General features: G+C 37.6%; 2 protein-coding genes and 1 long non-coding RNA gene across 4 annotated transcripts; 1 reads left to right on the top strand and 2 right to left on the bottom strand.

Annotated features, from left to right (window-relative positions):
- Positions 1–1,942: 1,942 nt before the first annotated feature.
- Positions 1,943–2,322, bottom strand: LOC111460133. Its single transcript, XR_002713377.1, has 2 exons — positions 2,231–2,322; positions 1,943–2,166 (listed from the first exon to the last, which is right to left on the bottom strand). It is a non-coding gene; the product is annotated as an uncharacterized LOC111460133 (long non-coding RNA).
- Positions 2,323–7,460: 5,138 nt separating this feature from the next.
- Positions 7,461–9,412, top strand: LOC111460129. Its single transcript, XM_023103241.1, has 4 exons — positions 7,461–7,988; positions 8,174–8,380; positions 8,460–9,089; positions 9,202–9,412. The coding sequence occupies exons 1-4, from the start codon at positions 7,545–7,547 to the stop codon at positions 9,223–9,225; spliced, it is 1,305 nt and encodes a 434-aa protein (XP_022959009.1). The 5' UTR covers positions 7,461–7,544; the 3' UTR covers positions 9,226–9,412.
- LOC111460130 (RNA polymerase II-associated protein 3-like) lies at positions 9,098–14,360 on the bottom strand. Of its 2 annotated transcripts, XR_002713376.1 has the most exons (10): positions 14,089–14,360; positions 12,708–12,801; positions 12,573–12,623; positions 12,317–12,490; positions 11,762–11,941; positions 11,266–11,385; positions 10,370–10,503; positions 10,073–10,169; positions 9,738–9,803; positions 9,098–9,195 (listed from the first exon to the last, which is right to left on the bottom strand). XR_002713376.1 is itself a non-coding variant. In XM_023103242.1 (8 exons), the coding sequence occupies exons 1-8, from the start codon at positions 14,241–14,243 to the stop codon at positions 10,094–10,096; spliced, it is 984 nt and encodes a 327-aa protein (XP_022959010.1). In that variant the 5' UTR covers positions 14,244–14,360; the 3' UTR covers positions 9,745–10,093. The 2 variants fall into 2 exon arrangements, 1 of the variants encoding a protein (XP_022959010.1); XM_023103242.1 differs by lacking the exon at positions 9,098–9,195 and having other exon boundaries at positions 9,745–10,169.
- Positions 14,361–15,094: the final 734 nt, after the last annotated feature.

Raw genomic sequence — 15,094 nt, 5'->3', positions numbered from 1 at the left:
ATGTTTGGTTTTCTTCTATTTTAATTTATTGGACAATGACATAAAAATACATTCCACCATCCATCTAGGCTCCACGTCTTGTTCTAAAGAATATTTATTTCATGTCACGTCTTGAACTAATTTTAATTTTTTAATTAAAAATATTCCTTATTATGTGCTAAAAGAAAAAAAATAAAAACATCAACGTATTTTTGTGAACTTTAAGAAAAAATAAAGTAAATATTAAATTTAAATTAAAAATATATATTATATTTGAAATTTAAAGATTAAATAAAAATTATGTTTTTCGATGATAATAAGAATATTGTTGGTGTTGCAAAAAGTAGAAGCAAATATATTCGTTTTGGTTGAAAATTGAAAAGAATTGAGGAGGAACAGACAATCTTAAAGTGGTGGGAAAAATGTGAGAGTAGGAATGTATTGGATCTCATTTTCATCATAATTAATACGAACACTAAATAATGCAATATGCAACGCGCGTCGGGTGGCCTCAACATTCTTCTGTTACGTGGGTCATGTTACTTGTTCCTCGTTTATTGAGAGTGAACACTATTCCTATATTACCAACACGGGTTTCGAATGAGCATCGATATTCTCCTATGATATGGTCACGTCACCTACTCCTCGCTTCTTAACCGTGAAAGCTATCCCCACAAATCAACACGAGTCATTCTAAGATTGCTTCAAGTAAAGTACGTTTAATCATGAAATTTCTATGATTGAACCATGAAAAAGAAATGTGCGTCTGGTTGGTATAGGTAGTGATGTTCATATTGTTTAAGCGTTTTTTAGCTATCATGTCTTTAAAATTGCTCTCATTCAGATTTAGTTTCGGTTTATTCATGTATCTTTCATTTATTTCGAGTGTCGATTTTTATTCGAAAATAGAGAGGAGCCAAGTGGATGTCCAATTCCATATATCTCTTCTTATTTATTCAACTTGGATTTCAATGGAATCTTTGAGTATCTCCATTTACTCTTCTATGTAGGTTGGTCAACAAGCATGCTCATATTATTATTCATTACATGACCATACATTATTTCATGGTACATTTATTAATTTCATGTATGGTCTATAGATTAACAGTTCTATAATGAAAACTCTCGAGAGGTTACTCAGTATAGAATTACTTCAAGCAAAGCATACTTAATTTTGGAGTTTTCATAATTAAGCTACAAAAAAACGAAGGTGGATTTTGTTAGTACAGATAATAACTTTTGATTTTTTTAATCGTTCTAATGAGATCCTGTATCAATTAGAGAGGGAAACAGAGCATTTCTTATAAGGGTGTGGAAACATTTCCCTAATAGACATGTTTTAAAACCGTGAGGTTGATGGTAATACGCAACGAGTCAAAGCGAACAATATCTACTAGCAGTGGAATTTGGTCGTTACAAATGGTATCAAAGCCAGACACGGGCGGTATGCTAGTGAGGACGCAGGCCCCCAAGAAAGTAGATTGTGAGATCCTACGACGATTGTAGAGGGAAACAAAACATTTTCTTACAAGGGTGTGGAACCTCTCCATAATAGATGCGTTTTAAAATCGTGAGATTAACGACGATACGTAATGGACCAAAACGAACAATATCTGCTAGCAGTAGACTAAATAGCATGAGAGACACATTGACGACATACCAACGAGAACACTAGCTCTAAGGAGGCGAAGGTTTAGGCACCACGAAGCACGAAGCATGTCATTATTTGAAAGGTGGAAAGAAGAAAGACAAATAGCTTCAAGTTCCAATGTGTACGGTCTATATGTGTAGGGACTCCATATATATATATATTATAGAGAAAGGGAAGAGCACGACGAAGTGTCGGAGGGAGTGGGGCGGTACACGGCGGCGCCGTACATCAAGGGGGACAATCTGATCTGATCTGAACTGATAATAATGATGAGGATAGATGCATGCAATAATGAGATGGGACAGGTTGTGGGAGATGAACTGATTGAGAACTCTAAGTGCCTGCTGCCTCTGTTCATGATCTTCGTTTTCGACGTCGGATTTGATTCGAAGACTTCGTGATGGGCTTCTCTTCATTTCCAATCAATCAAGCTCTCTCAGTGCATTTTAATGGCTTCTCTCCGTTTCGCCCTCTTTCTCGGTCTCTTTGATTTGATTCTCACCAACCCAATTTATCTCAAAAGTCATTTGCATTTGCTGTCAAACTCATACTCATAAAACACAAAATGGGAAACTTATTCTATAGAAATGGAGGCCTTACACATAATCAAACTACAGTCGTATGGCACCGCCACCAGGTTCGTCGGTCTATTTGTTCAGCAGCGTAGCTACATACATTATCATCGAGCGAACCTCGAGCTGTAGATCAAAGTAGTTTGAATGAATGTCAATATAATTCTAGTTTTACAAAAGAACGAAGCATTGGTTATAAGGAGATGGAAACCTCTTCCTACTAGACACGTTTTAAAACTTTGTGGGCAAGCCCGAAAAGGATCTGCTAGTGGTGGGTTTGGGGTTATTATAAATGATATCAGAGCCAAACACCAGTCGATGTGCTAGCGAGGACACTGTCCCCCCAAGAAGGGTGGATTGTGAGATCCCACATCGATTGGAGAAAAAAACGAAACATTGCTTATAAGGGTGTGGAAACCTCTCCCTACTAGACGCTTTTTAAAACAGCACAAAAAGGAAAGCCCGGCTAGTGGTGGGCTTAGGCTGTTACGCGTTGACAAAGCTCGTTTCGTTTCTAGTTATGTTCGTGACAAGGTTAAATCGACTGTATAGTGGAGAAAATACAAGATTCAACCAGGAAAAAGTTAGTAGTTGAAATGACTAACCATTATTGTTATTTGTAGCAGAAGGGTCCTTGGAATCCATACTCATTGAGCCTTCAAATTGAGTATCAAACACAACTCAGAATAAGCATGGAAAGGCAGTGTTAGCCCTTCAAACAATCACATTTGTATGCCAACCGCGACATCTTGTTGCACGAACCGCCTCCACAGTCGACCCATCGACAAGCTATACAGCAACAAGAAAGACATCAAGTAAATAAGCTTTCATATTCACCAAAAACATAGGATTGGTCATTACAAACGAATATCGATTCATTAGTTCTTGGTTAAGTCTGTACGCCCGATGGAGGGGTCGAAAAGCACCGGTGAGTCAGATTACGTGGCATCAACGGTAAAAATCTAATGCCTATCAGCATTGTTCAAAGCAGTGAGATGTTCAATTCTAGCACCATCAGATATATGAACATAATAATAAAGATCAAGACCCATAAAACCTTGAATATGATGAAATATGTACTCATCCAAATAAGTTAAATCCAACAGGGCCTTTATCATCTGCACATTGAGTTTCGAAGACATCTTGGTTCATAGCTGCAACCTTAGCTATAAGCATTGTTGATGTGTTTCATATCTTCGGCCAACTTCACCGTTAAATTTTCGTGTCGCCTATAACCACAATCTTGTCTGACCATCACGTAATACCGATTTTGAAATGGGTAGTCTAAGATTAGAATTCAAATGTTTAGTATTCATATAAATTTAGAACTTTTTTCTTTCAAATGAAGCACAATGTCACGGTTATGTTTGTCCAAGGTGTGTTGCCTATGGCCACATGCTCGTTACATGCCAAAACCCTAGCCTCGTATTACTTTATCGCTTTCCTTTACTACTTTCATAATGTACAATTTCCTTCTTGTCTTTTCTAAGTGTATGACGTTTCGGCATAATCATATCTACGCCTGGTAGACATGAAATACCCTAGAATGTACTAGAAAAATGCGACCAATCGTCAACTTCTCCCACCTAGATTTTGTATGACCGTTCAGCAAAATCACGTCTAGGCCTACCCGACTTGAATTGCCTCCAAATGTATCATCTGCACTAGTGGTCAAATTCTCCCTATCCAGAAAGTTATATGTTATTAAAGCGGTTGTATTGTCTTTTGCTTGTAGTCATGTAACATTGTTTTCAATATCTCTCTGGCCCATTTTCTCAAAATGGGGCCAAAAGCTTGAGCATACATTGCTCGACCATAGGCGACACAATCCTAAGTTGGCTTGACTCACTCAGTACCGAGAGTGAGTGCCGCACAATCGCCAAATCCGCTGCCAAGAAAAGTGCGATTGTGACGGCCTAAATCTACATCTTACAAGACACCTCTGCAGTAACTTTTGGCAAATACATTCATCAACCAAAAAACAAGTCCCATTTGGCAGAATCAAACAGCTATGAATTGCAGCAAGCAGATGAAATAGCAACTATGGCTAAAAACACAGCTATTTTTCACAGAAAAGCTTCATAGGAGATAGAGAAAGAGAAAGGAATCTTCCATTTGGGTATAATGAAGAGGAGAAACTTGGAAGCAGTCACTATCATCATGATCAGAAAGAGCCTGCTTCCGCCCAGAACTGCTATCACATTCAAACAAGAAACTCCCATTACTAGAATCTTTACAGGTTTCTCATCCATAGTTCACTTCCTTGCAGACATTTTCAGCCATTATCAATTCAATCAAAACAAGAACAAACACTCTGTCCTTTCCAATCAAGTTATCAAAAAAAGTTACCAATCCATTTCTGCAAAAGCCACAGAATAAAAAGGTGTATAAGAACAGAAATCATTAGCGTGAACAGCGATGGGTGAAGGCAGAACCCTTCAACGATCACAAAACAGAGAAATGGCCATCTGGGGTTTCGTGATCGGACTTCAACATGGCTTTATCGTTGGCGGGCCTAGCAAATTGCATCTCCATTTCTGTATTAGTGAATTAAGAAACTTTGAAGCAAGAAGAAGAAGAAGCCTCTTGATTCTTCTTAAATGGGCCTCTCTCTCAATCTAGCTACCTAACCTTCTCATTTTTTAGGGTAACCATTGGGTTCGTGAGATCTCACGTACGTTGGAGAGAGGAACAAAATATTAGCTAAATGTGTGAAAACCTCTCTCTCTCGTAGACACGTTTTAAAACTATGAGGCTAATAACAATATATAACGGAAAAAAACGGACAATATCTACTCCCATTAGGCTAGAGCTATTACAAATGACATTAGAGCCGGACACTGGGTGGTGTATTAGGAAGGATACTGACCTGTTTTGTAAGAATGTGAAAACTTCTCCTAATAGAACTGTTTTTAAACTGTGAGACTAACAATTATATTTAATGGGCTAGAGCGGACAATATCTACCGGCTGTATAAAAAAAATCATTTATTGAAAAGTTTGTTATTTATTTTTAAACATTTAATTATATATACATCTTAAGCAAAAATATATTTTTTAGAAATCAAAGCAATAAATTCAAGTTGGTTCGGTTCAAACCAATCTAGTCTTAGGGATACCTATGAGCTAACTCAATTTCTAAATTTTATTTGAACTCAACGCCACTCAATCTAAATAAGTTTTTAGTTCAACCGTACAGATCAAATTGAGTTGATTTAATTTTTGTCGGTTCATCGAATTTTATAATACGTGTATTTAGAGACCGACGCACGTGGGTTGAATATTAATTACATGAAATTGAGAATAATGAAAAAAAGAAATTGGAATGAGTGAGGGTTGGAGACAAAATGGAGAAAGGAATCAAAGGATATGAAGTTAACATTCTTCAACCGACAAATCTTTCATTCACATGCAAAGAAATGGCGTTATGGCCCCCCATGAGGGCTGCATTTCAACTAAAATAAGTGAATTTTTTTAATCATCCTAAACCCTATTTTCCCACCCTATAATCAAACTTGATTAGGATGTTAGATCCTATGCTTCTCGTTTAAGACAACCCGCTTCTCCGAACTCCTTGTTGATCGAGTATCTCAAGGCAAGAACACTTGTTTGAGATTCGTATCATTCCACAATCAAGATCGATCGCATGCAACCTATACTATATAGAATTGCAAAGAAACGTAGCTACTGGTTATAAGTTTTACTGCATTTTTTAAGTATACTTTATTTAGCTTCAAAATGAAAATTCTTGACCTTTCACGAGGCATTTCAGAAGTTGTAACTGTCGAACACATCTCTCCGTGGGAAACACTCGCACACTTTATTAAGACCAATCAAGAAAGATTTACAAAAACACTCTGTAGAAACTACTATTGCTTGGGATTTCTTGGGATAATGAACTAAGTAGGGTGGAGGTATTTATACCATAGTCAATCTATTCCTAAAATCTATCCGTGTTTTCGTAAAATACTAAACCATTCTCTTAAATTTATTTCAAAAATCCCTGAATCATTTTCCTAAAATTATTCCTAAAATCCTAAATCATGTTCTTAACGTAAATATAGTCACTCATAAAATCATTTTCTTAACGTAAATATAGTCACTCATATCGTGGTTAGGCTTAACCCTATTGGGTTAGTGATGATATTTTGACAGTAACCTTCATGTTTTATAATATAATCGGTCACTACGCGAATGTAACCTTAAAAGAAATAAAAAAAAAATACTTATGAGGGCACTCATGTCTAAAGTGGATATTACAACACCGTTGCGAAGATATGTAGAGATTTTAGTCTCGGGATCAGTTTAAGAGGGTTTAAATATGTGATTAGGAGGGGGGAAGTGATTAAGGAATTATAAACAAGACTAAGTTAAGAAAGAAAGAAGAGAGGATGGGATTGGAGTGGTTGAGTTGAATAGAGAAATGATTTATAGATTGGAAAGAAGTGAAGAATAAGACAAAGAGAAATGGAGACAAAAACTAAATAAAAACATTACAACAAGTGAACAACCCATGTGAGTGAAAATTTTAAAATATATTTAAAAATAAAAATAATAATTTGTAATGGCTATGGGCACCATTTTATGCCACATCACATTGTTCCATTTTCTACCAAACACTTTGACTCTCTCTCTCTATATCATAGATTATGGTAGACGGAGGTGTGGTAGTGTTCGAGTTTCAATTGCCTGAAGTGCACGTGTACGAGTATGAAAATTAAGATTTGAAACGTGTGTGGTAGTGTTCGAGTTCTGATTATCTGAGGTGCACGTACATGAGCATGAAAATTGAGATTTGGAAAGGGTGTGATAGTGTATGAGTTCCAACTGTTTGAGATGCACGTGCACGAGCATGAAAGTTAAGATTTGAAAAGGGTGTGGTAGTGTTCAAGTTCTAACTGTTTGAGATGCACGTGCACGAGCATGAAAGTTGAGGTTTGGGACAAGTGTAGTAGTGTCTGAGCTCCACGGACACAAAAATGAAAATCGAGATTCAGAACAGGTGTGATAGTGTTCTAAGTTCCAACTTTCATATCCGGTTACTGTCATACTATTTCAGATCTCAGTTTCTATCTAACTGGTATTTATGGAAGATAAAGCAAAGGACAGAGTTTAAGGATGCTAATTTTTTAATCTTTCGGTTTGGACGTACCTTTCTCGAGATAGAAATAGTTAGAAAAAGAATGAAAGATCTTGATTATGTGAATCCCAATTTCCCAAATTGGATCCAAAAGGACAGCTCTCACATGCTTAAGCAATATAAGGAGCTGGTCTTCAGTTCAAGAGAGATCTATAAGTATTTTGGCTTTCTTCTATGATGCTTGAGCTTACCTGAAGGGGGAGATGGGAAAGACAAGCAAATGGCTGAGGAACTTTCTGACAGGGAAGAAGGACAAAGAGAAGGAGCAGAATTCGTCGACTACTTCCGAGTATCCAGCTACCCCGATATCAACCCGACACAATTCTAAAGAGAAAAAACGATGGAGTTTTCGAAGATCTTCTGCTGCAGCGACGGCTGTGTCGTCGAGAGATTCATTCCCGTTCCCTCTTGAGATGGTCAGCTCCATAATGCCGGTGGCACAGGCTGCAGTGGATGTAGATTATGAGGAGAAAAAGCAAGCCGTGGCCATGTTAGTGGTGAAAGCTGCCGCTGCTGATGCTGCTGTGGCTGCTGCACAGGCTGCTGCAGCTGCTGCAATCCGGCTAACTGAAGTAGCCTACATGAAAGCTACTGCAATTGAGGAGGCTGCTGCCATCAAGATTCAATCAGTCTTCCGGTCTTATTTGGTAAACTTTCTGTAAGATCCCACGTCAGTTGGGGAGGAGAACGAAATACCCTTTATAAGGGTGTGGAAACCTCTCCCTAGTAGATACGTTTCGAAAACCTTCCCCCTGAAAGGGAAAGCCCAAAGAAGACAATATCTACTAGCGGTGTTACCATTTTACCAATCTCCTTGGTTTTCATGTTGTAGGCAAGAAAAGCACTCCGGGCATTAAGAGGATTAGTGAAGCTGCAAGCACTGGCTAGGGGTCACCTTGTTAGAAAACAAGCCAAAGCTACTCTCCGGTGTATGCAAGCATTGATCACGGCCCAGGCTCGAGCTCGTGCCCAGAGGATCAGGACGATCGATGGGATGAAAGGATCAGTTGGTGACGATCATTTTGGTTATGGCAATCATGTAACTATCATTCTTCTGCTAAATCTTTCCCTGCAAAGTTAACTGAAAATAGCTTGAAACATCAGTGTTGTGAATGTAGGTTTCTGAGGAAAACATTAAGATTGTGGAGATGGATCATGGAGAATACAAACCAGGTTGTAAGAACAGGACAAGCTATGTTGCAGACCAACAACATGAGCGTAGGTTTCGGTCTGATCATGTCTTTGCCACGCATCACTCTCACCTTGTCTCACAAGTACCATCGGCTCTAACCGACATCGACGCACGAGGTTCCAGCGGCCATTTCGAGGACTACTCCATCTGTACCATAGAAAGCAGCCCTCAAGATTACTTGGTCAAGTCTAAACCTGACCCCACACCAGAATGTATGCAATCTCTGTCCTTTGAGTATCCAATGTTCCCAAGTTACATGGCCAATACAGAATCTTCAAGAGCCAAAACCCGGTCACAGAGTGCGCCTAAGACGAGGCCTGCATCATTTGAGAGGCAGCCAAGCAGAAGGAAGGCATCAACCGATGGGAAGAATGTCCCGAAGGCCGCCGTGCAGATAAAACGATCGTCTTCTCTTGTGGGTTATGGCACTCAAGACTTGCAGTTTCCATTGCTGATGAAGCTTGACAAGTCCACAGGCTCACTCCATAATAGTGAATGTGGCTCCACAAGTACAGTGCTCACTAATACCAACTACAGATCGCTTGTTGCTTGTGAAGTATCCAACTTCCTTTAAATCCAAACTAAGCAAATACAAGTTCACAAAAGCTCATGATTATGATCAACTTCTGATGGGGTTGTCTGATTGTTTTGTGTTCCTATGGCTGCAGGGTCATGGAAGCAGGTACTATTAAAGAGTTCTACAGCAGCTAAATAGTATATGTTCTCCCCATTTTGTAGTTCAAATTACTTACAACTTTGGATTAATGTTTAAAGAAGCGGGAAGCTCGCGATTATCGCGAGCCACCCTATATTTGTAATGGTTCCATGTCTAGAATCCAAGAAAAAGAAATGAAAATATGATAAGAACTCTTTGTGTAACAGTGACCTAGAACAGTATAACAATCCAAAAATTTTAAGTGCTTATGAAAAGTTAAACAAGATCAAAATAAATAAAGTCGTTGTTGATAACAGTTCTTAATACTTAATAGTAAACAACAGCAATCATGTTTATGTTATTCTTGTTTCGTCGAAGCATACCGAGAGTTTTCCATCGATGAACGAAACCTGGTAGCATTTCTTCAATGTTAATCTAGTCTTATCGTCACCAAAGAAAGGGATTCATCTTCATTCTTTTGCTAATCAATAAGAGAACAGCCATTGACAATGACAAACTGCAAATATGTTCTGAAAAACAAGAACATACCATGTTATGGGGAAGGATGATCCATCTTTAGCAATCAGAAACCGGAGATCCTTTCGATTTTACAAACTACAAGACGAAAAGAACTGTCGTAGAACCTGATGGAATCAAGATAGCTTAAGGGACTAAAACACTCAGCAACAATACATAACAAGAAAGCAGTCATACAACAAAGAATCCCCATGGTCTGAAAAAACAAAGCAGGTCCCAGTTTTCAAACTTTCCAAAGTTCATTTCTGTCTAGGCAAGGTATGAATGTGAAACACTTGCAAACATTTTGGAAAGAGCCTTCTAAACTCAGAGTGAAGGAAGATGTAAGAATCACGAAAAGTTCGAACCTAATTATGGCTGTAATGGATCTAAGTGCTAGGCAGCTTTTCTATAAATATGCATGGCAGTAACTCGTGTGCACCGATATCCAGAACCTCAGGATCCCTGAAAATGAATTTCACAGCTGTAAACATGAGTAACAAAACCTCAAAAATTAACAAAAAGCGACAGACGACAACCACAAAAGTCAAAACACATGAAAACGAGGGAAACGTCCATGTTAAACAAGGTTATGCAACCCAGAAAGGCAGAACTGAGGTTGACAAAACATAGACAGAAAGAAAGAGAAAGAAAAAGAAAGAGACCGGCACACTGGTCGTCCCAGTTCATTGGAACTAGGAACAAACCATAGCTTTCTTAAAGAAGGGGTTTCAAGTTGAACGAAGAAACCATCGTGTTGTCCATGCTTCCATTTTCTTGAACCTTGTCCTTTCCAGACCTGCAAACAATATTTATCATTGAGAATTTTTGCATAGAAGTGCCATTAGGAATATAATTGCTAGGAATACTATTAGGACGGTAAAGGAAAATATTTTTAGGCCAGGAGTGAGAAGGGATGGAAATAGGCAAGAGTTTAGTTCGTCTGGACTTGAGTGAGTTTGTCAAATTACTAGGGAGCTATTGAGTTCTTTATCTTTTTATCTTTCAATATCATTTCAGTACTTTGGCTTCTATCACTAAATGCTGATACTTGGGAGTCTTTTGATTCAAACAAGAAATATAGCCTCTACCAAGGAGGGAAAAAAGACGTGTGAGATCCCACACCAATTGGAGAGGGGAACGAAGCATGCCTTATAAGGGTGTAGAAACCTCTACCTAGCAAATATGTTTTAAAATTGTGAGACTACGGCGATACGTAACGGACCAAAGCGGACAATATCTGTTAGCGGTGGGCTTGGGCTGTCACAATAAGTCCACATACAACATATGTATTGATAGCATAGGAAATTGATAGATCATCAATGAACCATCATGACAAGAAAAGGAAAAGACATAAAAGAATTCATCGAAAGTCTACTTGTTCAAGTAATCTCAAACAAAATAAATGGTAGAATTGTTATTTGTTAAATTGCTCATTATGTGGTCTAACCTAGTAAACTAAGTGATCTTTCATAATATACTTTATCATCAAAATGTAAAAATAGAGTTTTATGGATATACCATATCATAGCAATATAGAAACAAAGACATTCAACATCACCTGTGGGTAAGATATCAAGCTTTTAGGAGTTACTAAGCATGCTGCTCGAGAGACTGAATCCTCGGCGTATTTCCTTAAAAATTGAAAGCAATTAGTATGCGTGTGGGGTGATTCAAATGCCTGCATAGCACAAAAGACAGAAGTTGTGAGATCCCACATCGGTTGGGGAGGAGAACGAAACATTTTTTATAAGGGTGTGGAAACCTCTCCCTCGTAGACGCGTTTTAAAAATCTAGAGGGAAAGCCCGAAAGGAAAAGTCCAAAGGGGACAATATTTGCTAGCAGTGGGCTTGAGGGTAGTTGGTATAGAATGGTTAAAGTGTTTCTTCTAGCAACCAAATATACAATTTAGACTCAATATTAGAGTTTCGAGAATAACAGGCTCGATAAGAGAAACCCTTTCATTAACTTAATCTAATCGAAGTAAGAAACGGAACAAAAAGCAATACGTGTGACTATATATGGAATGAAGAAGCATATAGTAGACGACTAACACCTTATCAATGTTTACGATTGGAGCATATTTTTCAGTATCTGTCTTTTCCTTATCAAGTAGATAGAACACTTTAGCATCCACATTAGAAGTTTCATGCCATGATCTCACTGCAGCCTCCATAGTCTCCACAAGAAAAGAAAATATGTCTTTCCAGCATTCTTCAGAGCCATATTTTTCAGACTGCAAAGAGAAAGAAACGGCAATTCTAATGAACACTTCAGGATGGGAAAAAAAAAAAAACAAAAAACTAGTTTCAGCGGCCAGTGAGCAACCTTGAAAGAAAAGGAAAATCACTAATTCGTGAGCAAATTCACCCCTTATAAGGGTATAGAAACCTCTTTCGTTATTTTGTGAGATTCCACATCGGTTGGGGAGGAGAACGAAACACCCTTTATAAGGGTGTAGAAACCTCTTTCTAGCGGACGCGTTTTAAAGCCTTGAGGGGAAGCTCCTAAGGGAAAGCCCAAAGAGGACAATATCTGCTAGCGGTGGGCCTGGACCGTTACATATTTACAGTACATGTGAAAATGAGCATCAGTTGAACGAATGCCTCACCAGTTCAGATTTCAGTTTATCCAAGTGCTTTGTCATATCTATATTTGATCTCTTTTTCTCCACTTCTTGAGCCCTCTTTTTATCTTTGACCAATTGTGAAATCCTTTTAATCTTTCTTGAGACTTCTGCACTTTGTGGATTGTATTGCAAGGCCACTTGAAATGCAGACAAGGCCTACAATAAGAAAATTTTAACTATCAGAAGAATTCATATATCCGTTGCTAAGGAAGAAGCAGGAAGGAAGAAATCGACATACATCATCATATTTTTCCATTGCTTCCAATACGCATCCCTTTCTGAAATATCCCTGTGGCACATCCATATGGGAAAGTTAAATGAAAGGAACTGAAAAGGATCTAGCTCAAACAATACAGGGAATGGAATTTGTTACCTTTTCCCACTGTGGGCTCAATGTAATCGTCATCTCAGCATCCGCAAGTGCTTTGTTAAGCTTAACTAGATGCAGAAATGCAGCAGCACGGTTGCTGGAAAACCAAAAATACATCAGCACAATTACGATTCTTACGAGCATTTGGTGTAGAAGAACTGCGGTTTCGAAACTATTTATTATCTTTGTTGCAGTAATTTGTATTACTCTCCTTTCTTGTTATTCATCAGAGAAGTACACAGGCTAATTCATTGAAAATAGGAAACAATGCAGACAACAACAAAAAACAAAAGGCTAATTCATTTAAATATTTCTTAAATAAAGGATATTCGTTCGACACTCTCTCATAAGCTGAGTTAGATATTATTCACTCAGCAGTAAGTTAAAAAGTCCTTTTGTTAGCACATCTGTCAATTAAAGTCGTGAGAGCACATAACTCATGCATACTATCCCCTTAGAGCACTTACACGGTTGTTACTTGCCTTTCTTGTGCTCACTTCTCTTGGAGCACATCAACGGGCATTGCTTGCCCTCTTGTGCTCACTCCTCTTTGAGCACTTCCATGTGTGTTACTTGCCTATCTCGTGCTCACTACACTTGCATCACTTGCAATGGTGACTCTTTTAAGCAATTTTTCGAGCTCCTCAATGTTCTTCACAACTAAAAGACCATGCTTAGGATTTATCCTATTTTTCTTGTTGTCAGTGTTGCATTCCTAACCAGTTCCAAAACCTTAGTGGCAAGGTACTTGAGGACGATAGCTTACCTATGGAGATATATTCTTTACTTATAAACTAGTTTCATACCAATGGAGATGTATTCCTTACTTATAAACCCATGATTAACCCTTTAATTAGCTTAGTCAATGTGGGACTCCTCTCCCAACAATCCTCAACAATCCTCCCGTCGAACAAAGGCTCACAACTTTCTATTGACATGGCTAAGGTAATGGCATAACTCTGATACCATGCTAAGAATCACAAACCTCCACAATGGTATGATATTGTCCACTTTGAACACAACCTTTCATGATTTTGCTTGTGATTTCCCCGAAATGCCTCATACCAATAAAGAAATTCTTTACTTATAAACCCATGATCAACCTCTTAATTAGTCGATGTTTGGAGTGCTCTCCCAACAATTCTGAACAGAGAGCAACCCACAGAAGCATTTTATAACCTCATCTTGTCGATAAGCTACTGGGAGATCAAAGTTTGAGTTCTTCACAAAGATAACATCCTTAGATCGGAAGAAGCATTGTATGCACATCCAATCCCAATTGTCTGAATCAATAACATAGTGCAACAGAAAAACCCAATAAGAACAATATTCTGATTTTTTATGCAAACTGTATCAAGCAAGAGAGAGTGAGAGGGTAATATACCTATAAAGAGCGTGATTCGAAGGGTCTAGTTTGATAGCTTGTGTGTAAAGTGCAGCAGCTTTGAGATAGTTCCCTGCTTTAAAAAACTCATTGCCCTTGTCTTTCAGCGACGGCTCCGCCCCTCTCCCACTGTTACCTGTAGCTGCTTCCGCCATTGTTGTTCTCTATTCAAGTTACGTGCACTGAAAATTGATGGCGCCAACAAAAATACACAAATACAAAGAGCAGAATCCTTGGGGCGTCGTCTTCTTCCTTCCAAATTCGAGATTTCAAGTTTGTTTTTGTTTATTTAATTATCTTCATTTATTTTAAGCTAAACTAATAAAAATGGAGGTAAAATTTAAAAATTTTAATAATATTTTTTTTATTATTATTATTTTAAATCTAAAAAATATTGTACTTATATTTTTGGATAGAATCTGTTGGAGGGTGAAAGAGGAATGATCGTGTTTATAATCAAATAATACTCTCCGGTCTTTTTGGAGAACTGAAAGCAAAACAATGACAGCTTATATTCAAAATGGACAATATTATACCATTGTGGAGACTCGTGTTCATCTAACGTGGTATCAGAGTCATGTCATAAACTTAGTCGTGTCAAATCCTCAAATGTCGAACAAATGGCTCCAAAAGAAGAGGAATCGAGCCTCAATTAAGAGGAGGTGTATGAGAGTGGACAATATCTTACTACGATGGAGAGTCGTGTTCATATAATAGAATCCATTATAATTTCATTAATACATTTTAAATTATTTAAAAAAGATGTTCATTTTTTTTATCGTTAATATATGATCATTCTTCGACCCTTCATATTATTTCAAAACGTTAAGTAGAAACATTTTTTAAAATAAAATATTAATAATTATAATTTGGTAAATATATTTATAATTTTTTTTAATTTAAAGATATTATTGAAAGTTTAAAAGATTTATAATTATTATTTTTAGACCAATTGAAATTTTTTTAAAATTTTTTAAATATTTTTATTAATTTATTATTATTTATG

The sequence above is a fragment of the Cucurbita moschata genome, unplaced genomic scaffold (genome assembly GCF_002738365.1).
Source record: "Cucurbita moschata cultivar Rifu unplaced genomic scaffold, Cmos_1.0 Cmo_Scf00023, whole genome shotgun sequence".
In the NCBI taxonomy this organism is placed as follows: domain Eukaryota; kingdom Viridiplantae; phylum Streptophyta; class Magnoliopsida; order Cucurbitales; family Cucurbitaceae; genus Cucurbita; species Cucurbita moschata.
The sequence above is the reverse complement of the archived record's forward strand: the minus strand, read 5'-3'. Positions and strand labels throughout refer to the sequence as shown.

What these genes read in the sequence shown, in the direction of transcription:
- LOC111460129 (XM_023103241.1), top strand. Translation starts at nt 7,545, where the DNA reads ATGGGAAAGACAAGCAAATGGCTGAGGAACTTTCTGACAGGGAAGAAG. An exon ending in ATTTTGGTTATGGCAATCAT is followed by an intron (nt 8,381 to 8,459) that starts GTAACTATCATT and finishes TTGTGAATGTAG; the next exon opens with GTTTCTGAGGAAAACATTAA. An exon ending in GATCGCTTGTTGCTTGTGAA is followed by an intron (nt 9,090 to 9,201) that starts GTATCCAACTTC and finishes CTATGGCTGCAG; the next exon opens with GGTCATGGAAGCAGGTACTA.
- LOC111460130 (XM_023103242.1), bottom strand. Translation starts at nt 14,243, where the DNA reads ATGGCGGAAGCAGCTACAGGTAACAGTGGGAGAGGGGCGGAGCCGTCG. An exon ending in TCGAATCACGCTCTTTATAG is followed by an intron (nt 12,802 to 14,088) that starts GTATATTACCCT and finishes TTGGTTTTCCAG; the next exon opens with CAACCGTGCTGCTGCATTTC. An exon ending in GCTTGATATCTTACCCACAG is followed by an intron (nt 10,504 to 11,265) that starts GTGATGTTGAAT and finishes TATTGTTTGCAG; the next exon opens with GTCTGGAAAGGACAAGGTTC.